This window comes from Rosa rugosa, chromosome 5 (assembly GCF_958449725.1).
Source record: "Rosa rugosa chromosome 5, drRosRugo1.1, whole genome shotgun sequence".
Lineage (NCBI taxonomy): Eukaryota > Viridiplantae > Streptophyta > Magnoliopsida > Rosales > Rosaceae > Rosa > Rosa rugosa.
In genome coordinates, this window is record NC_084824.1 from 47,340,220 (window position 1) to 47,357,747 (window position 17,528).

Genomic DNA, 17,528 nt, shown 5'->3' on the forward strand with positions numbered 1-17,528 from the left:
CCGAGGATGGAGGAAGCAACAAAGCAGCCGGGAGTAGTGCTAACATGCTTTGTAAGCGGAGCAGGTGGAATCCCACTACAGATCAGATAAGAATCCTCAAGGAGCTTTTCTACAATAAGGGAGTTAGGTCCCCAACTGTAGAGCAGGTTGAGAGGATCTATCTCCAGCTGAAATGGTACGGCAAGATCGAGTTCAAGAACATCTATTTTTGGTTCGTGAACCAAAGGGCTCGGGAGAAGCAGAATAAGAAGTCCACTTCGGATGTTCATGTGCCCATGCAAAGATCAGGGCTTGTTGGTGATGACAATGTTACCAGTTGGAAACATGAGGATCAGTATATTAACTTTGGATCTTCTGCACCTGCTTCTGCTTCTTCCGCTGGTGTGATGATTGCTGTTAACGGGCAGATGGGGAACTATGGTGGTTATGGATCTATGAACATGGAGAAGAGTGCTAGGGATTGTTCAATCTTAGCTGGAGGGGGAACTAGTTCTACTTTCTTTGACATGAATGTAGAACAAACTTTCATGGAACAAAGAGGAGAAGATCACCAGGAGATTGAAACCCTTTCACTGTTTCCCGTGCATGGTGAGGACATCTTTGACAACATGAAGACTACTTCCGATGAAGGTGGCGGTCACGGTGGTGGCTCTCACATTTCCCTTGAGCTCAGCCTTTCCTGCGAGGGCAAAGCTGGAAAAAATTTCCAGAGCCGCTGACTCGGCTTAGTATAGTGTAGTGTTGCCCCCCTAGTGTTGCTAAGCGTAGCGAAGAAATGATTATGGGCCTCAAAAACAGGCCTTCATGAATGGGCTTCGCGAGTGTAGGAACACTAGAATTGCCCCCTAAGAGTTGTATTTATGACTTTTTTTTTATTTTTTATTTTTTTTATTTTTTTTTTTATAAGTAGCTGAATTCAATAAGACACTGTGAATCAAAGTTTAGACATGCGGCCCAAGTATAGTCGCCTAGACACAAATTTTCTTTCAAATCCTTTGAGCAACCTTACTGAAATGGCCAGGTGGGGGAGGGCGAACAAGAGAGGCAGAATCCATTTTGGCATGAGCTACTCCCACATAGTGGTTTAGGCCCATTTGCACGCACTTCTGGATTCAAGAACCTGTCATGAACGTTGTCCCCTTTCTAGACACCATTTCACATAGGCTATACTTACTAAGATGAGAAAGGTCATAAGTGTGAAGACAGTTCAACAAGTGTTAATAAAAGCCGCCCTTAACCTTAAGGGACCTGAACTAGGCACCAATAAGGAGTTTAGGCCAATATTAACAAAAGAGACTTCACCTATTCCGTTATGATTCACAACCCCTTACCAAATTCAATTTTTTTTTTTTTTTTTTTCTGAAAACTGACAGGAAATTAACAACAAAGCAAGGAGCTATCAGCGACACGTTTGGCAAACCTCTAGAAGACCACGGGGGAGGCCATCTATGCTTCATTCCAAGCTCCGATGTATCAAAATTTGTAGGGTAAAAATCCTTCCTGTGAGAGCTTGTAGGAAAAGAACAAAGATACTTGATGTTGAAGAATTTGGAAGAATTTGGCTCGTGAGAGGGGTAATCTTGCCCCCCAAGTATCTTTGTTGGTTGACGAGGCATGATCTTCATTTGTAATTCGGGAGATGACGGTGTCCCAAGATCGGCTTTGTCGCCAACTATCGCCATCTTCTCTTGATCAAAGGGATGATCATGGGTCATATCTTGCCCCCCATGCATCTGATCAGTAGCCACGTATTTGGCTTGATCAGTGGAGAAATTAGATATTTGTTCAGAGACAATTGTATTGTCAGAAGAACAATCTTGTTGATGACCTTTTCCATGCACAGCCTCTGTGTAAGGCTGTGACTCACCAGTGAGACCCTTAGGTTGATTGCCACCTATAGGCAAGTTAGTCTCAGAAACAACCTCTTCGCGTGCAGGTTTTTGACGTTCGAATTCGCCTTGATGCGAATTAGCCAAGGTAGAACCTTCCTCGCGTAAGGTCGTGAACTCAGATGTGATGTTCGCGGCATGTTGAGTGGTCTGTTTGTCGCTGCTCAAGAAAGGCTTATGGAATTGTTCTCTAGCTTCTTGAGCGTTCTGCTCAATTTGTTGGTCCCAATCGCGAAACCTCTGCTTTGTTTTTGCGATCAAACTGGCCATGTCCCTTGCTCGCTTTTCTTTATGCCTCTCGATGTTGGCCATGATGATCGCGAGCTGTTCATCAATGCTTGCCCCCTCTGGGATGGGAATAGGCATAAACTCATCATTAATGGCAATATCGCCAGTGGTAAAATTGACCATCTATTCACTTTAGGAATTTCTTTTGGTAAAGATTTTCCCCTGGCATCTCAATGATGGTGAACAAATGCAAAAAGACTCTAGTGTAGTCCCACTGGGCGTGCCAAAATGTTTGGCTCCAATTTTGTTGCAGCTGGTCAACAGTCTCTTTTCTGCGCGGGCGTGCCAGCACCGTTCGGGTGCGGTCGTCGGGGGTGTCCCTTGACCTGACTTCTTTCAAGCAATTGTAGACGAGGAGAGCACCAACCTCGTCGTGGGATTCTTTATGCCTCGTGGCGAGGACTTTTGCTGAAGTTTCTTCTTGTTCACAAGTCGATACTCAATATTGCAGATTGCGAAAAGCTAAATCACCGGGAAGTATTGAGATCTTGCTAAAGCGTGACTTTAGCTTGGCTGGGTTGCTAGGGCGTTACCCTTGCTTGGCTGGTTCTGTAACCGTTGTGGTCGCGGCACTACCGTCGGCTCCCGAGGAGACTAGGACCGAAGTACGTTGACAGAGGGTTTGGTGGCACTGAAAGTCGGCTTCTGAGAATACTAGGACTAGGAGTGTGATCACCGGTAAGAGAAAGAGAAGGAGAGGAGTTGCTCTTAGAGAGGTTGCTCTAGAGAGAACTTAGATCATCTTAGAGATGTTTTGATGTTGTGAATGTGTATGTGTTTTGGTGTTGGTGTTTGGTCGTGGTACTACAATCGGCTCTCGAGGAGACTAGGACCGAAGTACGTTGACAGAGGGTTTGGTGGCACTGAAAGTCGGCTTCTGAGAATACTAGGACTAGGAGTGTGATCACCGGTAAGAGAAAGAGAAGGAGAGGAGTTGCTCTTAGAGAGGTTGCTCTAGAGAGAACTTAGATCATCTTAGAGATGTTGTTGTGTTGTGAATGTGTTTGGTCGTGGTACTATAATCGGCTCTCGAGGAGACTAGGACCGAAGTACGTTGACAGAGGGTTTGGCGGCACTGAAAGTCGGCTTCTGAGAAGACTAGGACTAGGAGTGTGATCACCGGTAAGAGAAAGAGAAGGAGAGGAGTTGCTCTTAGAGAGGTTGCTCTAGAGAGAACTTAGATCATCTTAGAGATGTTTTGATGTTGTGAATGTGTGTTTGAGAATGAGAGGAGAAGGTGTTTATATAGGGAAGAAAAAGAAGAGTGAAATGATGAGTGGAAGAAAAATAATGAAAGTGGAGTATGGAAGTGATTTGTAAAATATGGAAAAGATAGAGAAATGATGAAATGAAAGCAAAGCATGAAGGTGCAGAAACATGGAAGTGATGATGATCTATTAAAGAGATTGTAGAAGAAAAATATATCCAAGAAAAAAGAGAAAAGCATCTAGCTTTCTTCATGTGGGTAGGAAACATGAACATGATGAATGTTGAGCTGGTTTTAGGTCAGTTTCTGCCCCTTTATTCCTTCAATTATTTCTCCACCAATACTTCAGAGTAAGCCTTCGACTTCTTCATAAAAAATGTTCCACTATGAGTGTAGATCATCCTGACAAATTTTCGGAGCTTTATTCCATGCGGTTTGGCCGGAAATACTGCTGGACCTCTTACAGGTCCAGTTTTCCAATTTTGCTTCTGTAGAAAATTGGACTGATTGTTTGAAGGCCTTCCACTCAAAACTAGCTCTGGAACTCTTCATAAGAAATGATCCTTAGGCTTTCTAGATTTAATCTGGAAAGTTTCAGCTCATTTTAATTTCTTTTGGTTAGTCTGTCGCCCCTCCTTCCTTGTTTAGCTCGGTTTCTCCTAGCCGAAGTAGGAAAATGTGCTAAAGTTGACCTTTCATGCTTTCATGCTTCCATGCTTCCATAGTAGGCTTTATTTAGCCTCTAAATATATATTTCGAACTTGTCGACAATATATAGCTTGAGCCACTGACATTGGCTCAATTTCTCCAAGACGTGCCTTGTCAGGCCAAAATGCTCATTTTGGGTCCAAACATTGCCCCCCAGACCTCGAAGTCAAAAGGTCTTCGTCTTGACTGAAGAGGTCTTGAATCAGCACTGCTCTTATAATGTCGTTGCTCCAAAGCCACTTGTATTGGCTTGACTAAAATTACTTGAACAGTGGCCTCTCTCCGTCTTAATTATACATAGTGAGCATACATATATTAATCGCCAGTCTTCTTTCGCGAACCATCCTTTGCGAGGCCATGTAATTAAAACCACTTCGCTGCCAACAATTCGCAACCCAGCTTTCGCCACAATTATTGGCAAAAATATTGATTTGACCTCCTCCACTGCTAATACCATACTAGGCATATTAAACGCCTCTTGTATATGTGCCCAGACCAATACCAATGGCCTCTTAAGTATATTAGCAAGTTCCAGCCACTATTAGGCAAGAACACAATTTTTTGCATCCTCCGCGACGCACAAATTTGAAACTCTTTTTGTATTTTTGTATTTTTTTTATTTTTATTTTAATAAGACATTGTGAATCAAGGTTTAGACATGCGGCCCAAGTATAGTCGTCTAGACACAAATTTTCTTTCAAATCCTTTGGGCAACCTTACTGAAATGGCCAGATGGGGGAGGGCGAACAAGAGAGGCAGAATCCATTTTGGCATGAGCTACTCCCACATAGTGGTTTAGGCCCATTTGCATGCACTTTTGGATTCAAGAACCTGTCATGAACGTTGTCCCCTTTCTAGACACCATTTCACATAGGCTATACTTACTAAGATGAGAAAGGTCATAAGTGTGAAGACAGTTTAACAAGTGTTAATAAAAGCCGCCCTTAACCTTAAGGGACCTGAACTAGGCACCAATAAGGAGTTTAGACAAATATTAACAAAAGAAACTTCACCTATCCCGTTATGATTCACAAACCCTTACCAAATTCAACCCTTTTTTTTTTTTTTTTTTAACTATGAAAATAAAGGTAAAAAACAACTGAAAACTAATAGGAAATTAACAAAAAAGCAAGGAGCTAGCAATGACACGTTTGGCTAACCTCTAGAAGACCATGGGGGAGGCCATCTATGCTTCATTCCACGCTCCGATGTATTAAAATTTGTAGGGTAAAAATCCCTCCTGTGAGAGCTTGTAGGAAAAGAACAAAGACACTTCTCGTTAAAGAATTTGGAGGAATTTGGCTCGTGAGAGGGGTAATCTTGCCCCCTAAGTATCTTTGTTGGTTGACGAGGCATGATCTTCAATTGTAATTTGGGAGATGACGGTGTCCCAAGATCGGTTTTGTCGCCAACTTCTCTTGATCAAAGGGATGATCATGGGTCATATCTTGCCCCCAATGCATCTGATCAGTAGCCACGTATTTGGCTTGATCAGTGGAGAAATTAGATATTTGTTCAGAGACAATTGTATTGTCAGAAGAACAATCTTGTTGGTGACATTTTCCATGCACAGCCTCTGTGTAAGGCTGTGACTCACCAGTGAGACCCTTAGGTTGATTGCCACCTATAGGCAAGTTAGTCTCAGAAACAACCTCTTCGCGTGCAGGTTTTTGACGTTCGAATTCGCCTTGATGCGAATTAGCCAAGGTAGAACCTTCCTCACGTAAGGTCGTGAACTCAGATGTGATGTTCGCGGCATGTTGAGTGGTCTGTTTGTCGCTGCTCAAGAAAGGCTTATGGAATTGTTCTCTAGCTTCTTGAGTGTTCTGCTCAATTTTTTGGTCCCAATCGCGAAACCTCTGCTCTGTTTTTGCGATCAAACTGGCCATGTCCCTAGCTCGCTTTACTTTATGCCTCTCGATGTTGGCCATGATGATCGCGAGCTGTTCATCAATGCTTGCCCCCTCTGGGATGGGAATAGGCATAAACTCATCATTAATGGCAGTATCGCCAGTGGTAATATTGACCATCTATTCACTTTAGGAATTTCTTTTGGTAAAGATTTTCCCCTGGCATCTCAATGATGGTGAACAAATGCAAAAAGACTCTAGTGTAGTCCCACTGGGCGTGCCAAAATGTTTGTTTTGAAGCCCGGTGGTTGAATGTGCTTCAAGAGAAAAAACCTTCTGATGTGGTCCCACTGGGCGTGCCAAAATGTTTGTTTTGAAGCCCGGTGGTTGAATGTGCTTCAAGAGAAAAACTTCAGATGTGGTCCCACTGGGCGTGCCAAAATGTTTGTTTTGAAGCCCGGTGGTTAAATGTCTTCAAGAAAAGAAAAAAAATTCTAACCTTGTCCCACTGGGCGTGCCAAAATGTTTGTTTTGAAGCCCAGTGGTTGAATGTGCTTCAAGAGAAAAACTTCTGATGTTGTCCCACTGGGCGTGCCAAAATGTTTATTTTGAAGTCCAGTGGTTGAATGTCTTCAAGAAAAAAAAACAAAAAATTCTAACCTTGTCCCACTGGGCGTGCCAAAATGTTTGGCTCCAATTTTGTTGCAGCTGGTCAACAGTCTCTTTTCTGCGCGGGCGTGCCAGCACCGTTCGGGTGCGGTCGTCGGGGGTGTCCCTTGACCTGACTTCTTTCAAGCAATTGTAGACGAGGAGAGCACCAACCTCGTCGTGGGATTCTTTATGCCTCGTGGCGAGGACTTTTGCTGAAGTTTCTTCTTGTTCACAAGTCGATACTCAATATTGCAGATTGCGAAAAGCTAAATCACCGGGAAGTATTGAGATCTTGCTAAAGCGTGACTTTAGCTTGGCTGGGTTGCTAGGGCGTTACCCTTGCTTGGCTGGTTCTGTAACCGTTGTGGTCGCGGCACTACCGTCGGCTCCCGAGGAGACTAGGACCGAAGTACGTTGACAGAGGGTTTGGTGGCAATGAAAGTCGGCTTCTGAGAATACTAGGACTAGGAGTGTGATCACCGGTAAGAGAAAGAGAAGGAGAGGAGTTGCTCTTAGAGAGGTTGCTCTAGAGAGAACTTAGATCATCTTAGAGATGTTTTGATGTTGTGAATGTGTATGTGTTTTGGTGTTGGTGTTTGGTCGTGGTACTACAATCGGCTCTCGAGGAGACTAGGACCGAAGTACGTTGACAGAGGGTTTGGTGGCACTGAAAGTCGGCTTCTGAGAAGACTAGGACTAGGAGTGTGATCACCGGTAAGAGAAAGAGAAGGAGAGGAGTTGCTCTTAGAGAGGTTGCTCTAGAGAGAACTTAGATCATCTTAGAGATGTTGTTGTGTTGTGAATGTGTTTGGTCGTGGTACTACAATCGGCTCTCGAGGAGACTAGGACCGAAGTACGTTGACAGAGGGTTTGGCGGCACTGAAAGTCGGCTTCTGAGAAGACTAGGACTAGGAGTGTGATCACCGGTAAGAGAAAGAGAAGGAGAGGAGTTGCTCTTAGAGAGGTTGCTCTAGAGAGAACTTAGATCATCTTAGAGATGTTTTGATGTTGTGAATGTGTGTTTGAGAATGAGAGGAGAAGGTGTTTATATAGGGAAGAAAAAGAAGAGTGAAATGATGAGTGGAAGAAAAATAATGAAAGTGGAGTATGGAAGTGATTTGTAAAATATGGAAAAGATAGAGAAATGATGAAATGAAAGCAAAGCATGAAGGTGCAGAAACATGGAAGTGATGATGATCTATTAAAGAGATTGTAGAAGAAAAATATATCCAAGGAAAAAGAGAAAAGCATCTAGCTTTCTTCATGTGGGTAGGAAACATGAACATGATGAATGTTGAGCTGGTTTTAGGTCAGTTTCTGCCCCTTTATTCCTTCAATTACTTCTCCACCAATACTTCAGAATGAGCCTTCGACTTCTTCATAAAAAATGTTCCACTATGAGTGTAGATCATCCTGAAAAATTTTCAGAGCTTTATTCCATGCAGTTGGGCCGGAAATACTGCTGGAACTCTTACAGGTCCAGTTTTCCAATTTTGCTTCTGTAGAAAATTGGACTGATTGTTTGAAGGCCTTCCACTCAAAACTAGCTCTGGCACTCTTCATAAGAAATGATCCTTGGGCTTTCTATATTTAATCTGAAAAGTTTCAGCTCATTTGAATTTCTTTTGGTTAGTCTGTCGCCCCTCTTTCCTTGTTTAGCTCGGTTTCTCCTAGCCGAAGTAGGAAAATGTGCTAAAGTTGACCTTTCATGCTTTCATGCTTCCATGCTTCCATGCTTCCATAGTAGGCTTTATTTAGCCTCTAAATATATATTTCGAACTTGTCGACAATATATAGCTTGAGCCACTGACATTGGCTCAATTTCTCCAAGACGTGCCTTGTCAGGCCAAAATGCTCATTTTGGGTCCAAACAAGCATGATAAATCAATCTGTGCGGGTACCGTGGGTAAAAGCCTTCACATACTAAAATCCGTGTGAGAAAATCTTATTTCACACAGACTACAATCTGTGGGTAATTGTTATTTTACTAGTAGTGTCACTATCTTTTGCCTAGTCGAGGTTTTAGGAAGGATTAGAGCAGGCATTCCTTTTTAACCTTGATATACAAATTATCTTGATTTCTTCATCTGCTTTTATTAAAAATATCCTGAAAAGAGTATAATTCTTTAATTTGGCCTTTTTGGTTTCTGTTTAGTGCTTTTGAACACCACTGCCTTGATTGGCTATGCTACATGGAGGAGTACCAACCTCAATCTCGACGACATTATCTTGTTGTTGAACAATTACACTTCAACAACATGAAAACTCAACCCTAATTAGGTTGATACCGGGACTTGAATTAAATACCGGGCATTTAAAATGGATGATGATGATATGCAGCAGGATGAACCTTACGGAGATTCATCCATTATTTTTGGACTTTGGAGTTTGTTGCTACCTGAACACACAACATCAAATTGTTGATGGCTGATTTGATTAGCTGAATTTCATTAAATAGCTAGCAAGCTTAGTATTGAAGTGAACGTCGACAACAGACCATTATGGAGAAGAAAACCATTAACAAACAAAAAATAAATCAATAATTATATAGATTTTTCTAAACCGGATTAAGAAAAGACAATTCTTGTTCTTACAACCAAAAGAGAAGAATACAGAGTACCAGCAGCGGCAGTTTGGATATCATAAATGGAACAATTACACAGAAGCTAAAGTCTCCCTATATGGATAATTGGAATATCCGACTAGTAAATGCTGACTCTGACAATAAATTTGTTGTCACATTTGTAAATGTGTGTATGAGATACTGGTATGTACTATAGAATTTTCCACTCAAAAGATTTGATGGTCTTACTCTTGAGATTATAAGAGATGACTGTACCAGGAGAATGCAGCAACAGGGATGAACTTTCCTCCTCTTCATTATCGTCTTGAGCAAGGAACAGAACAACAAATTGTTCACTTGGGAAACATGGGTAAGCGGGGCATAAGGGATCAAGATCAACATATATGGTAAGTTTAAATCTCCTAATCGATAAGCTTTAGGCAGAGATTGGACTCTTTTATGGAAAGAGGAGTATGCCTATATATAAGCAGGAGAAAGTCCCTGCCTCTACTACGAGATAACATACAGTTCATTTCCATTAAGTGAGGTTAAACAGTAGTAGAAGGCAGAACATTTTCCTTGGCTAGATTGTTGTGATCAACTTCTGTTGGAGTAGCTGTCAACATGTCTTCCCTTGGCCAGAGCATCGTAGATGGCATTCAGAGTGCAGATGCAGGTAGTCATTATAATGCCTTTAGGTAATTATGCAGATCTATGTTCTTGTAACTGCAAATCATTGTGTGATTATGGTTTATGAATTGATCCTTATGCTATGACGATATTGATGTTGCAACATGATTTTATAACAGTAGTTTTTAAGCAGCTTCCCTACAGAATTTGGTCTTCCAGTTCTATTTGAATTTGAAGTATTTTAAGTTTACTCACAATTAACAAAAAATAAATAAATAAACCAATAATTAAATAGATTTCTCTGAACCGAATTAACAAACAATTCTTGTTCTTACAACCAAGAGACAAAAATAAAATAGCAGCGGCAGCAGTAGCTTGGATAATGGAACAATTACACACAAGCCAAAGTCTCCATATATGGATAATTGGAATGTCCAACTAGTAAATACCGATCAATAGTTAACTCAAAAGATTTGGAGGTCTTACTCTTAAGATTATAAGAGATGACTGTACCAGGAGAATGCAGCAACAGGGATGAACTTTCCCCTTCATTTTCGTCTTGAGCAAGGAACAGAACAACAAACTGTTCACTTAGGAAGCATGGGTAAGCGGTGCATAAGGGATCAAGATCAACATGGTACTTGATAAACCAGCCAGAGTAATCTCTCCCCATCTCCAATACTTCAAATTTAGTAGGACAAGGAGAATAAATATCAATAAGATGCAAATGGCCACCAGTAGACTCCTTAAAATATCTATACATCCTATGGTTCCATTTCTTCTCGTAACAATGAGGAGGACTATCAACCAATCCGACAAGCTCTTCATCTACTTGATAGTATGACATCTCACAAACCAGGCCTATCCAATGAATTGCGCCGTTCCAATATACCCCCTGTTCATAGAGAGTTTGATCTTGCCTTATAAAAGTAGAACTGAGAAGCCTCCAACTTCGAGTCTCCGACGAATATATTTGTATTTGGTAGTATGGGCAATATTTATGACCAGTAGTGGTCTCAAGGCATATAACCTTGTAATGAGGTGATTTGGAAGGGTCAAAAGCCACAGCACAACCAATAATATGGGTTTGTATCTGTTGACCATTAGAAGTAGCAGCAGCAGCTGGGGGAATTGTAAGCGTCAAGAACTGATTGGTTGTGGGATTAAGAACAAAATATGGGGTTCTACTAGTACTTGTAGCATTGATGGGACGACACAAGAAGAGGCCATTGCAGGAGTGGATAATCTCGATGGGATCATGTTGGTTTTGAACAAAATTAAGAGGATTGCAGCGTGATGGACGGGGGTTATGGTTTCCATGGTTACTACCACTACGATCATGATCAAGAGAAAAAATGAAGGAAAAAAGGTCTATGGATCTGTCACCAAAGACTGCGGAGATGGAAGAGTTTTGGTTCCGAAGGGTGTGGCGGTGACAGAATTTGGGGTCAGATATAAGAGCGAGCCAATGCTTGGAAACACATTTGAAGCGGACCAGAGTTCGAGCTGGCACGCGCAGTAGGATTTCCATAAGGAGTTCCTCCGTGCTGGCTATGATTTCTGCTAAACTGATACTGCTGCTGGTAGTGCTACTATTTGTAGTCTTGTACTACAGGATTTTAGGTAGTTCCCGCTGCCTGTAACCTTCGTCCTTTTTGCGCAACAATGGAGTTCTTTATCAGGAATATCAGCCATTTTCAGACCTTATGCAATTTCCAAGTAAATGCAAGCATGTATTTATAGGCTATGCTAGTAAAATCCTATTTGAATTGGGAGAGTTATTAAGCAACTTGCATGGTAAAATCTAAACCTTTTTTTTTTTTTTTATCAAATAAGAACTTCATTAATAATGAACTGCTTACAACGAGTTTTAGGCGACATCTCTTATCCAGAAATGGCCTCTAGACTTCCCACTGGAACTCTATATACTGACTCTAAACTTGCACTATAACTGTATGACAAAGACAAAAGGCGCAGGAGCAGTGAATCCTTGACATCTCACCTCTCGTCCAGCCAGTAAGAACTCTAAAACTAGACAACTCATTTGTGTAGACACTAAACTCACCAACCAGAGTCCTCCTGACCAGCTTTTGATCGACCAAGCCAACACTCATTGTGACCTAAACTCAACCAAAAGGATTGCCGGACTTCCAGACCTGGGACTAAAGAAAACCCAACACCATCACCACCCTGTTGTCGACACCATCCATCCACCACTGCTCCAAAACGTCATCGCCTCCGACCCGATCCCATATAGGAAGGACCCACTAGAAGGCCAAGGATGATTGTCTAGCCAGACTGTTTCGCCACCGCTGCTGACCCAACTCCAGAACAGGAACGATCCCTGAGACCGCGACAGAGAAGATCGTCTCTGCCACACCTTTAGTAGTGTCTTATTACCAACAATAAAATAAAACCAGACCCGAAAACACTAGTGACTGCCAAGCCCGCCACCATGGCAAACCTTCGCCTACCATACTTGGATGGGGACTTATTGGAAACACTAACAAAGCAAAAAACATAAGCAAAAAACTAACACACGCCCACCAATACATGCCCAACACTCTAAGCCCGACCCATCCTCCAATCATTCCAGCAAAGGACGCCAGAGCTGCAGACCACCCATTCCACCGCCATCGAACCTGTAACACCACGCCGCCAACAATCAGAGATCACCGCTGAAATCGACGGCCGGACCCCAAAGTACAGCCAATCCTTGTCTGAATCGCCACTGCCAGGAGAAAGAACCCCCAATCCCAACCCAAACCCAGATCGTCAAGGCGTCGGTGACCCCCTATCCCATCACCGGTTGGCCACACCCCCACACTGCTCTGCACTTGCGATTTCCCACGACCAGAGAAGATCGGATCGGAATCGATCCACCCACCCCAACATCCTCCTTCCTGCCATCTTTCCCAGACCACGCTTGAGCCAGAAACCTGCTAGTGCGCACGACAACCTCACAAGCTCCATGAGGACAGTGCCCGTCCGGCTGCACGCGCCACACGCCGACGCGGCCAGAGGCCCACGCCGATGTAGGTGCGCCGCCGGACGAGAAGAGTATTTGACTCGGGAAACCCTAGCTATAGCACACCTCAAAATTTTTTACAAGTAAGGAACTTCTCAATGGGTAAATCTAAACCTATTCAAACTAGGAGTAGTTTTTATAACAAATTACATATAAGTTATTGACAAAATATGGCTTAACAAATACACTATTTAAAGATTGAATTAAACATATAAGGACAATCTGTTATCCACTTGCCACATGTCATGAGTTAATTTATTTTTTTACCCTTAACTACTTCTTTTGACTTCTAATCATTTTATAAGGATTAAATCTTACAAATAAGGACAATCTGCTCTCCACTTGCCACATGACATGAGTTAATTTATTTTTTTACCCTTAATTACTTCTTTTGACTTTTTTTTTTTGAAAGGACTTCTTTTGACTTCTAATTCCTTTATGTTAATTTTTTTTTTCCTGAGAATAATCTCTTTATTTTATAACAAATTACATATAAGTTATTATTATTATTATTTTTTGAAATAATGGAATTCCATTGATAATAATGTCGCATGCTAAGAAGGCTATTACATATCCACCCGCTGACACATAACAATGGTCAGAACAAGGATTCGTGGAGGAGTCACAGTGGTACATAGGATAGACCAACTATATTTGAACTTATCACTCGCATAATAGCGAGCCTATAAGCTATGGAAAAAACATAGCAAATAGACAAGCCTAAACAAAACACTCGTTTGGTTCCTAATACAAGGGAACTTAGAGAAATTTTAAATACACACCCCTAACTACTTAATACACATCCCTATTATTTTATATTTTTAATTAGATTTTATAGGTAGTTTAAATGACCAAAACAAACAGTCATATTTTCCTTATATTGTTATATCATTGTGTATAAATGAATAGATAAACACATCAAATTTCTACACATGGCCTCCCCATTTGATACAAGAATAAATTAGTTAGGAACTGTTTGGACCCAAAATGAGCATTTTGGCCTGACAAGGCGTGTCTTGGAGAAATTGAGTCAAAGTCAGTGGCTCAAGCTATATATTGTCGACAAGTTCGAAATATATTATTTAGAGGCTAAATAAAGCCTACTATGGAAGATTATGCAAGCTGCAAGAAAAGGAAATGATGGAAGCATGGAAATGAAAAGTCAACTTTAGCACATTTTCCTACTTCGGCTAGGAGAAACCGAGCTAAATAAGGAAGGAGGGGCGGCAGACTAACCAAAAGAAATCCAAATGAGTTAAAACTTTCCATATTAAATCTAGACATCCCAAGGATCATTTCTTATGAAGAGTGCCAGAGCTAGTTTTGAGTGGAAAGCCTTCAAACAATCAGTCCAATCTTCTGCAGAAGCAAAACTGGAAAATTGGACCTGTAAGAGGTCCAGTAGCGTTTCCGGCCCAACCACTATACCAAAATCTCTGAAATTTTACCAGCATGATCTACACTCATATTGGAACATTTGTTATGAATAAGTCACGGTCAAAATCTGAATTCTTGATGGAGATATAATTGAAGGAATAAAGGAGCCGAAAGTGCTTCCTTATCTCAAAAATTCATCATTCCTTATCTCCAATTATGCTTCCTTATCTCCAAAATTCATCATTCCTTATCTCTACTATCATTTGTTTAAGAATAAACGCTTTGGCATGGTAGCCTATAAATAGAGGTTACAATGAAACACTTAAACACACAATTCACAACAACAATCTCTAAGATTATCCAAGCCTCTCTAGAGCAACCCCTCTCTAAGAGCAACTCCTCTCTTTCTCTTACCGGTGATCACACTCCAGTCCTAGTCTTCTCAAGAGCCGACTGTCAGTGCCACCAAACCCTCTGTCAACGTGCTTCGGTCCTAGTCTCCTCGGGAGCCAACTATAGTACCGCGACCACAACGGTTACGGAACCAGCTAAGCAAGGATAACACCCTCGCAAACCAACCAAGCTAAAGTCATGCTTTAGCAAGTTCTCTCTACTTCCCGGTGATTTCGCTCTGCTTAACCTACAACGTTGAGTATCGACTTGGTGACACAAGACAAAGTCCTCCAGCACGAGGCACAAAGAATCTTGCGACGAGGTTGGTGCTCTCCTCGTCTACAGTCGCTCAAAAGAAGTCAGGTCAAGGGACACCCCCGACGACCGTACCCGAACGGTGCTGGCACGCCCGCGCAAGAAAAGAGACTGTTGACCAGCTGCAGCAAAATTGGAGCCAAACAGGAACCATCCTAATTTAATTTTTTCATAAATAAATTGTAATTAAATAGGGTGAGAAACCATATAATTTAGAATTTTAGACTCAATGGCATTAAGTGTTTTTAAAATAGATCGCTTTACTCCCATTTTCTACTTAATTTCTTCTTTTTTTTGTTCTAAAATTATGATTAGTCAACTTGTTTGTCCCCTCCAATGACAGCTTCATAGTTCCACCACTGTAGAGAAACTACTGATATAGTTTTGGTTGAATGTTCAACTCAAAATTTTATACTTGATCAATAGGGTGTTTGGTGGATGAGAACTCAAATGATACAGAACCTAATTCTAGGCATCTATTTGAAGGGAACAATAAATCTTTATATATTTTCGAATAACTAATACAAGTAATTAATATGGTCATTTAAAAAACAACAATATACTAATATATACTAATCATATTAAATAGTGGTCTTAATATAGTCAAATAATAGGATATTTCATGGTTTTTAAGATTAAGGATATTTTAGGTACTTTGAGTTGTGTATTTAGTAAAATATTAGAATGGAAAATCAAATGGGTGGTGAATGGAGTAGGGAGTGTGTATTAAGTAGTTAGGGGTGTGTATTTAAAACTTCTCGGGAACTTATTGTAATTAGACAAAAAGCTAAAAACATAGGTTTGGGCCAAGAGCCTAAACCCCAGCCCAAAATAGCTGGACTAGGGCATAACCCCAGCCCAAACAGTTTCGGCCCAATAGGGGAGTCCACCAAGGATTGCACCAGGCCCATCATTGGTTCGGGCCAGTCCACCTTGTCCCTTCCACCACGCCGTCGTACAGCACCAGTTCGACCGAGTTCCACCCGACCCACGTCGCATTACAGATAAGTTATTGACAAAAGATGACTTAACAAATACATCCTCTAAAGATTAAGTTAAACATATAAGAACTAAATCTTACAAATAAGGACAATGTGCTCTTCACTTGCCACATGCCACATGTCATGAGTTAATTTACTTTTTTACCCTTAACTACTTCTTTTGACTTCTAATCCCTTCTAATCCCCTTATGTTACTTTTTTTTTTTCCTGAGAATAATCCGTTTATGTTACTTCACAAAACCTCACTCTCCTACTACTCTCATCTCATCATCTAATCCTGCTACTGCATTTCTACTCGTGTTCTACTACTGCACTGGTCATTGCCTAATCCTGCTACTGCACTCTTTCATTCATGCTACTGCGCTCACTGCACTCCTACTCATCCAGTTCTGCTACTGCACTTGTACTCGTGTTTTGCTACTGCACTCGTCATCACCTAATCCTGCTACTACACTCGTCCAATCCTGCTACTACACTTGTTGCACTCATACTTGTCCAGTTCTGCTACTACACTTGTACTCGTGTTCTGCTACTGCACTCGGCATCGCCTAATTCTGCTACTGTACTCGTCCAATCCTGCTATTGTACTCGCTGCAGTCATGCTCATCCAGACTAATTGGAGAATCAAGACATGTAGATTTGTGTCTATCTTGATGATCCTATGCATATGAATGAAAACTAAGCATACTTGCTCTAGAGGCATCTTGCATGCCGTAGGTAGTAAATAAAATGACAAAATGGCTCTGAATATCACCCACATTCTTAAATATGTAGCGGAGCATGTACAAATCAATATATATGTAGTGGAGCACGTGCAAATCAATTTGTGGCTACGTGTGTTACTTGAGCATTGGCGGACAAGTATGACGTGTAGCATTAGACAATGACAAGTACCATGATGTGGCATTAGATGATGAGCTCATGTAAATTATCATTTTTTCCTTTTGCAAAACCATGGGTACGTGGTGTGCATGTAGAGCTTACTAAGCAGATAAAGCACGAAGGAAGATAACACCCACCACGAAACCCAGCACCTTAATTCATAACTGCAAGCAGGGAATAACAGAAAGCTGGAAATACATGGCGGCGATGAAGAGAATCAGGGGCATGGAGTAGGCTCTGATCGTCGACGCTATTGACAACGAGCTCGTCGCAGCCGCAGAAGCAGCAGAGATTGCCATGATGCTTAAAGTGACGACTGGGAAGCAAGCACCACCTTTTAAAGTGGGAGGTGATCGATGGGCTTTCTCCAATGCGATGTGGACACGTGTCGGATAGTGGAGTTGGTACAGCAATGGTCAATCAGGTGGAGTTAAGAAGAGTTGGAATGTAAATTTGAAGTCAGGCTTGTATCATTTGACTTTTGGGCTAGAAGAACATTTCGTGCGAAATTTTGGATATTTTGCAATATTTCCGAAATTATCGCGAAATCCTTGATATTTTGGCTTTTGCATGTGGCCCAACAGCCAAACTTGGGCCCAAATTGGTTTTGAACTGAGATCAAAAAGCCAATTTGAAACCCCGAGATTCGAACCTTGGTTGAGAGGGAAAAACCCATGCATATCAACCATTCCGGCTGAAACTTGAATTGGTAAATATGTACCAACTTTTAACATATATAGGATCAC

The 17,528-nt window shown here is 41.5% G+C and overlaps 1 protein-coding gene across 1 annotated transcript; it reads right to left on the reverse strand.

Annotated features, from left to right (window-relative positions):
* Nucleotides 1-10,177: 10,177 nt before the first annotated feature.
* Nucleotides 10,178-11,317, reverse strand: LOC133711774 (F-box protein At5g07610-like). The gene has a single exon (XM_062137868.1). It carries the CDS (start codon nucleotides 11,315-11,317, stop codon nucleotides 10,178-10,180), a length of 1,140 nt encoding a protein of 379 aa, XP_061993852.1.
* Nucleotides 11,318-17,528: the final 6,211 nt, after the last annotated feature.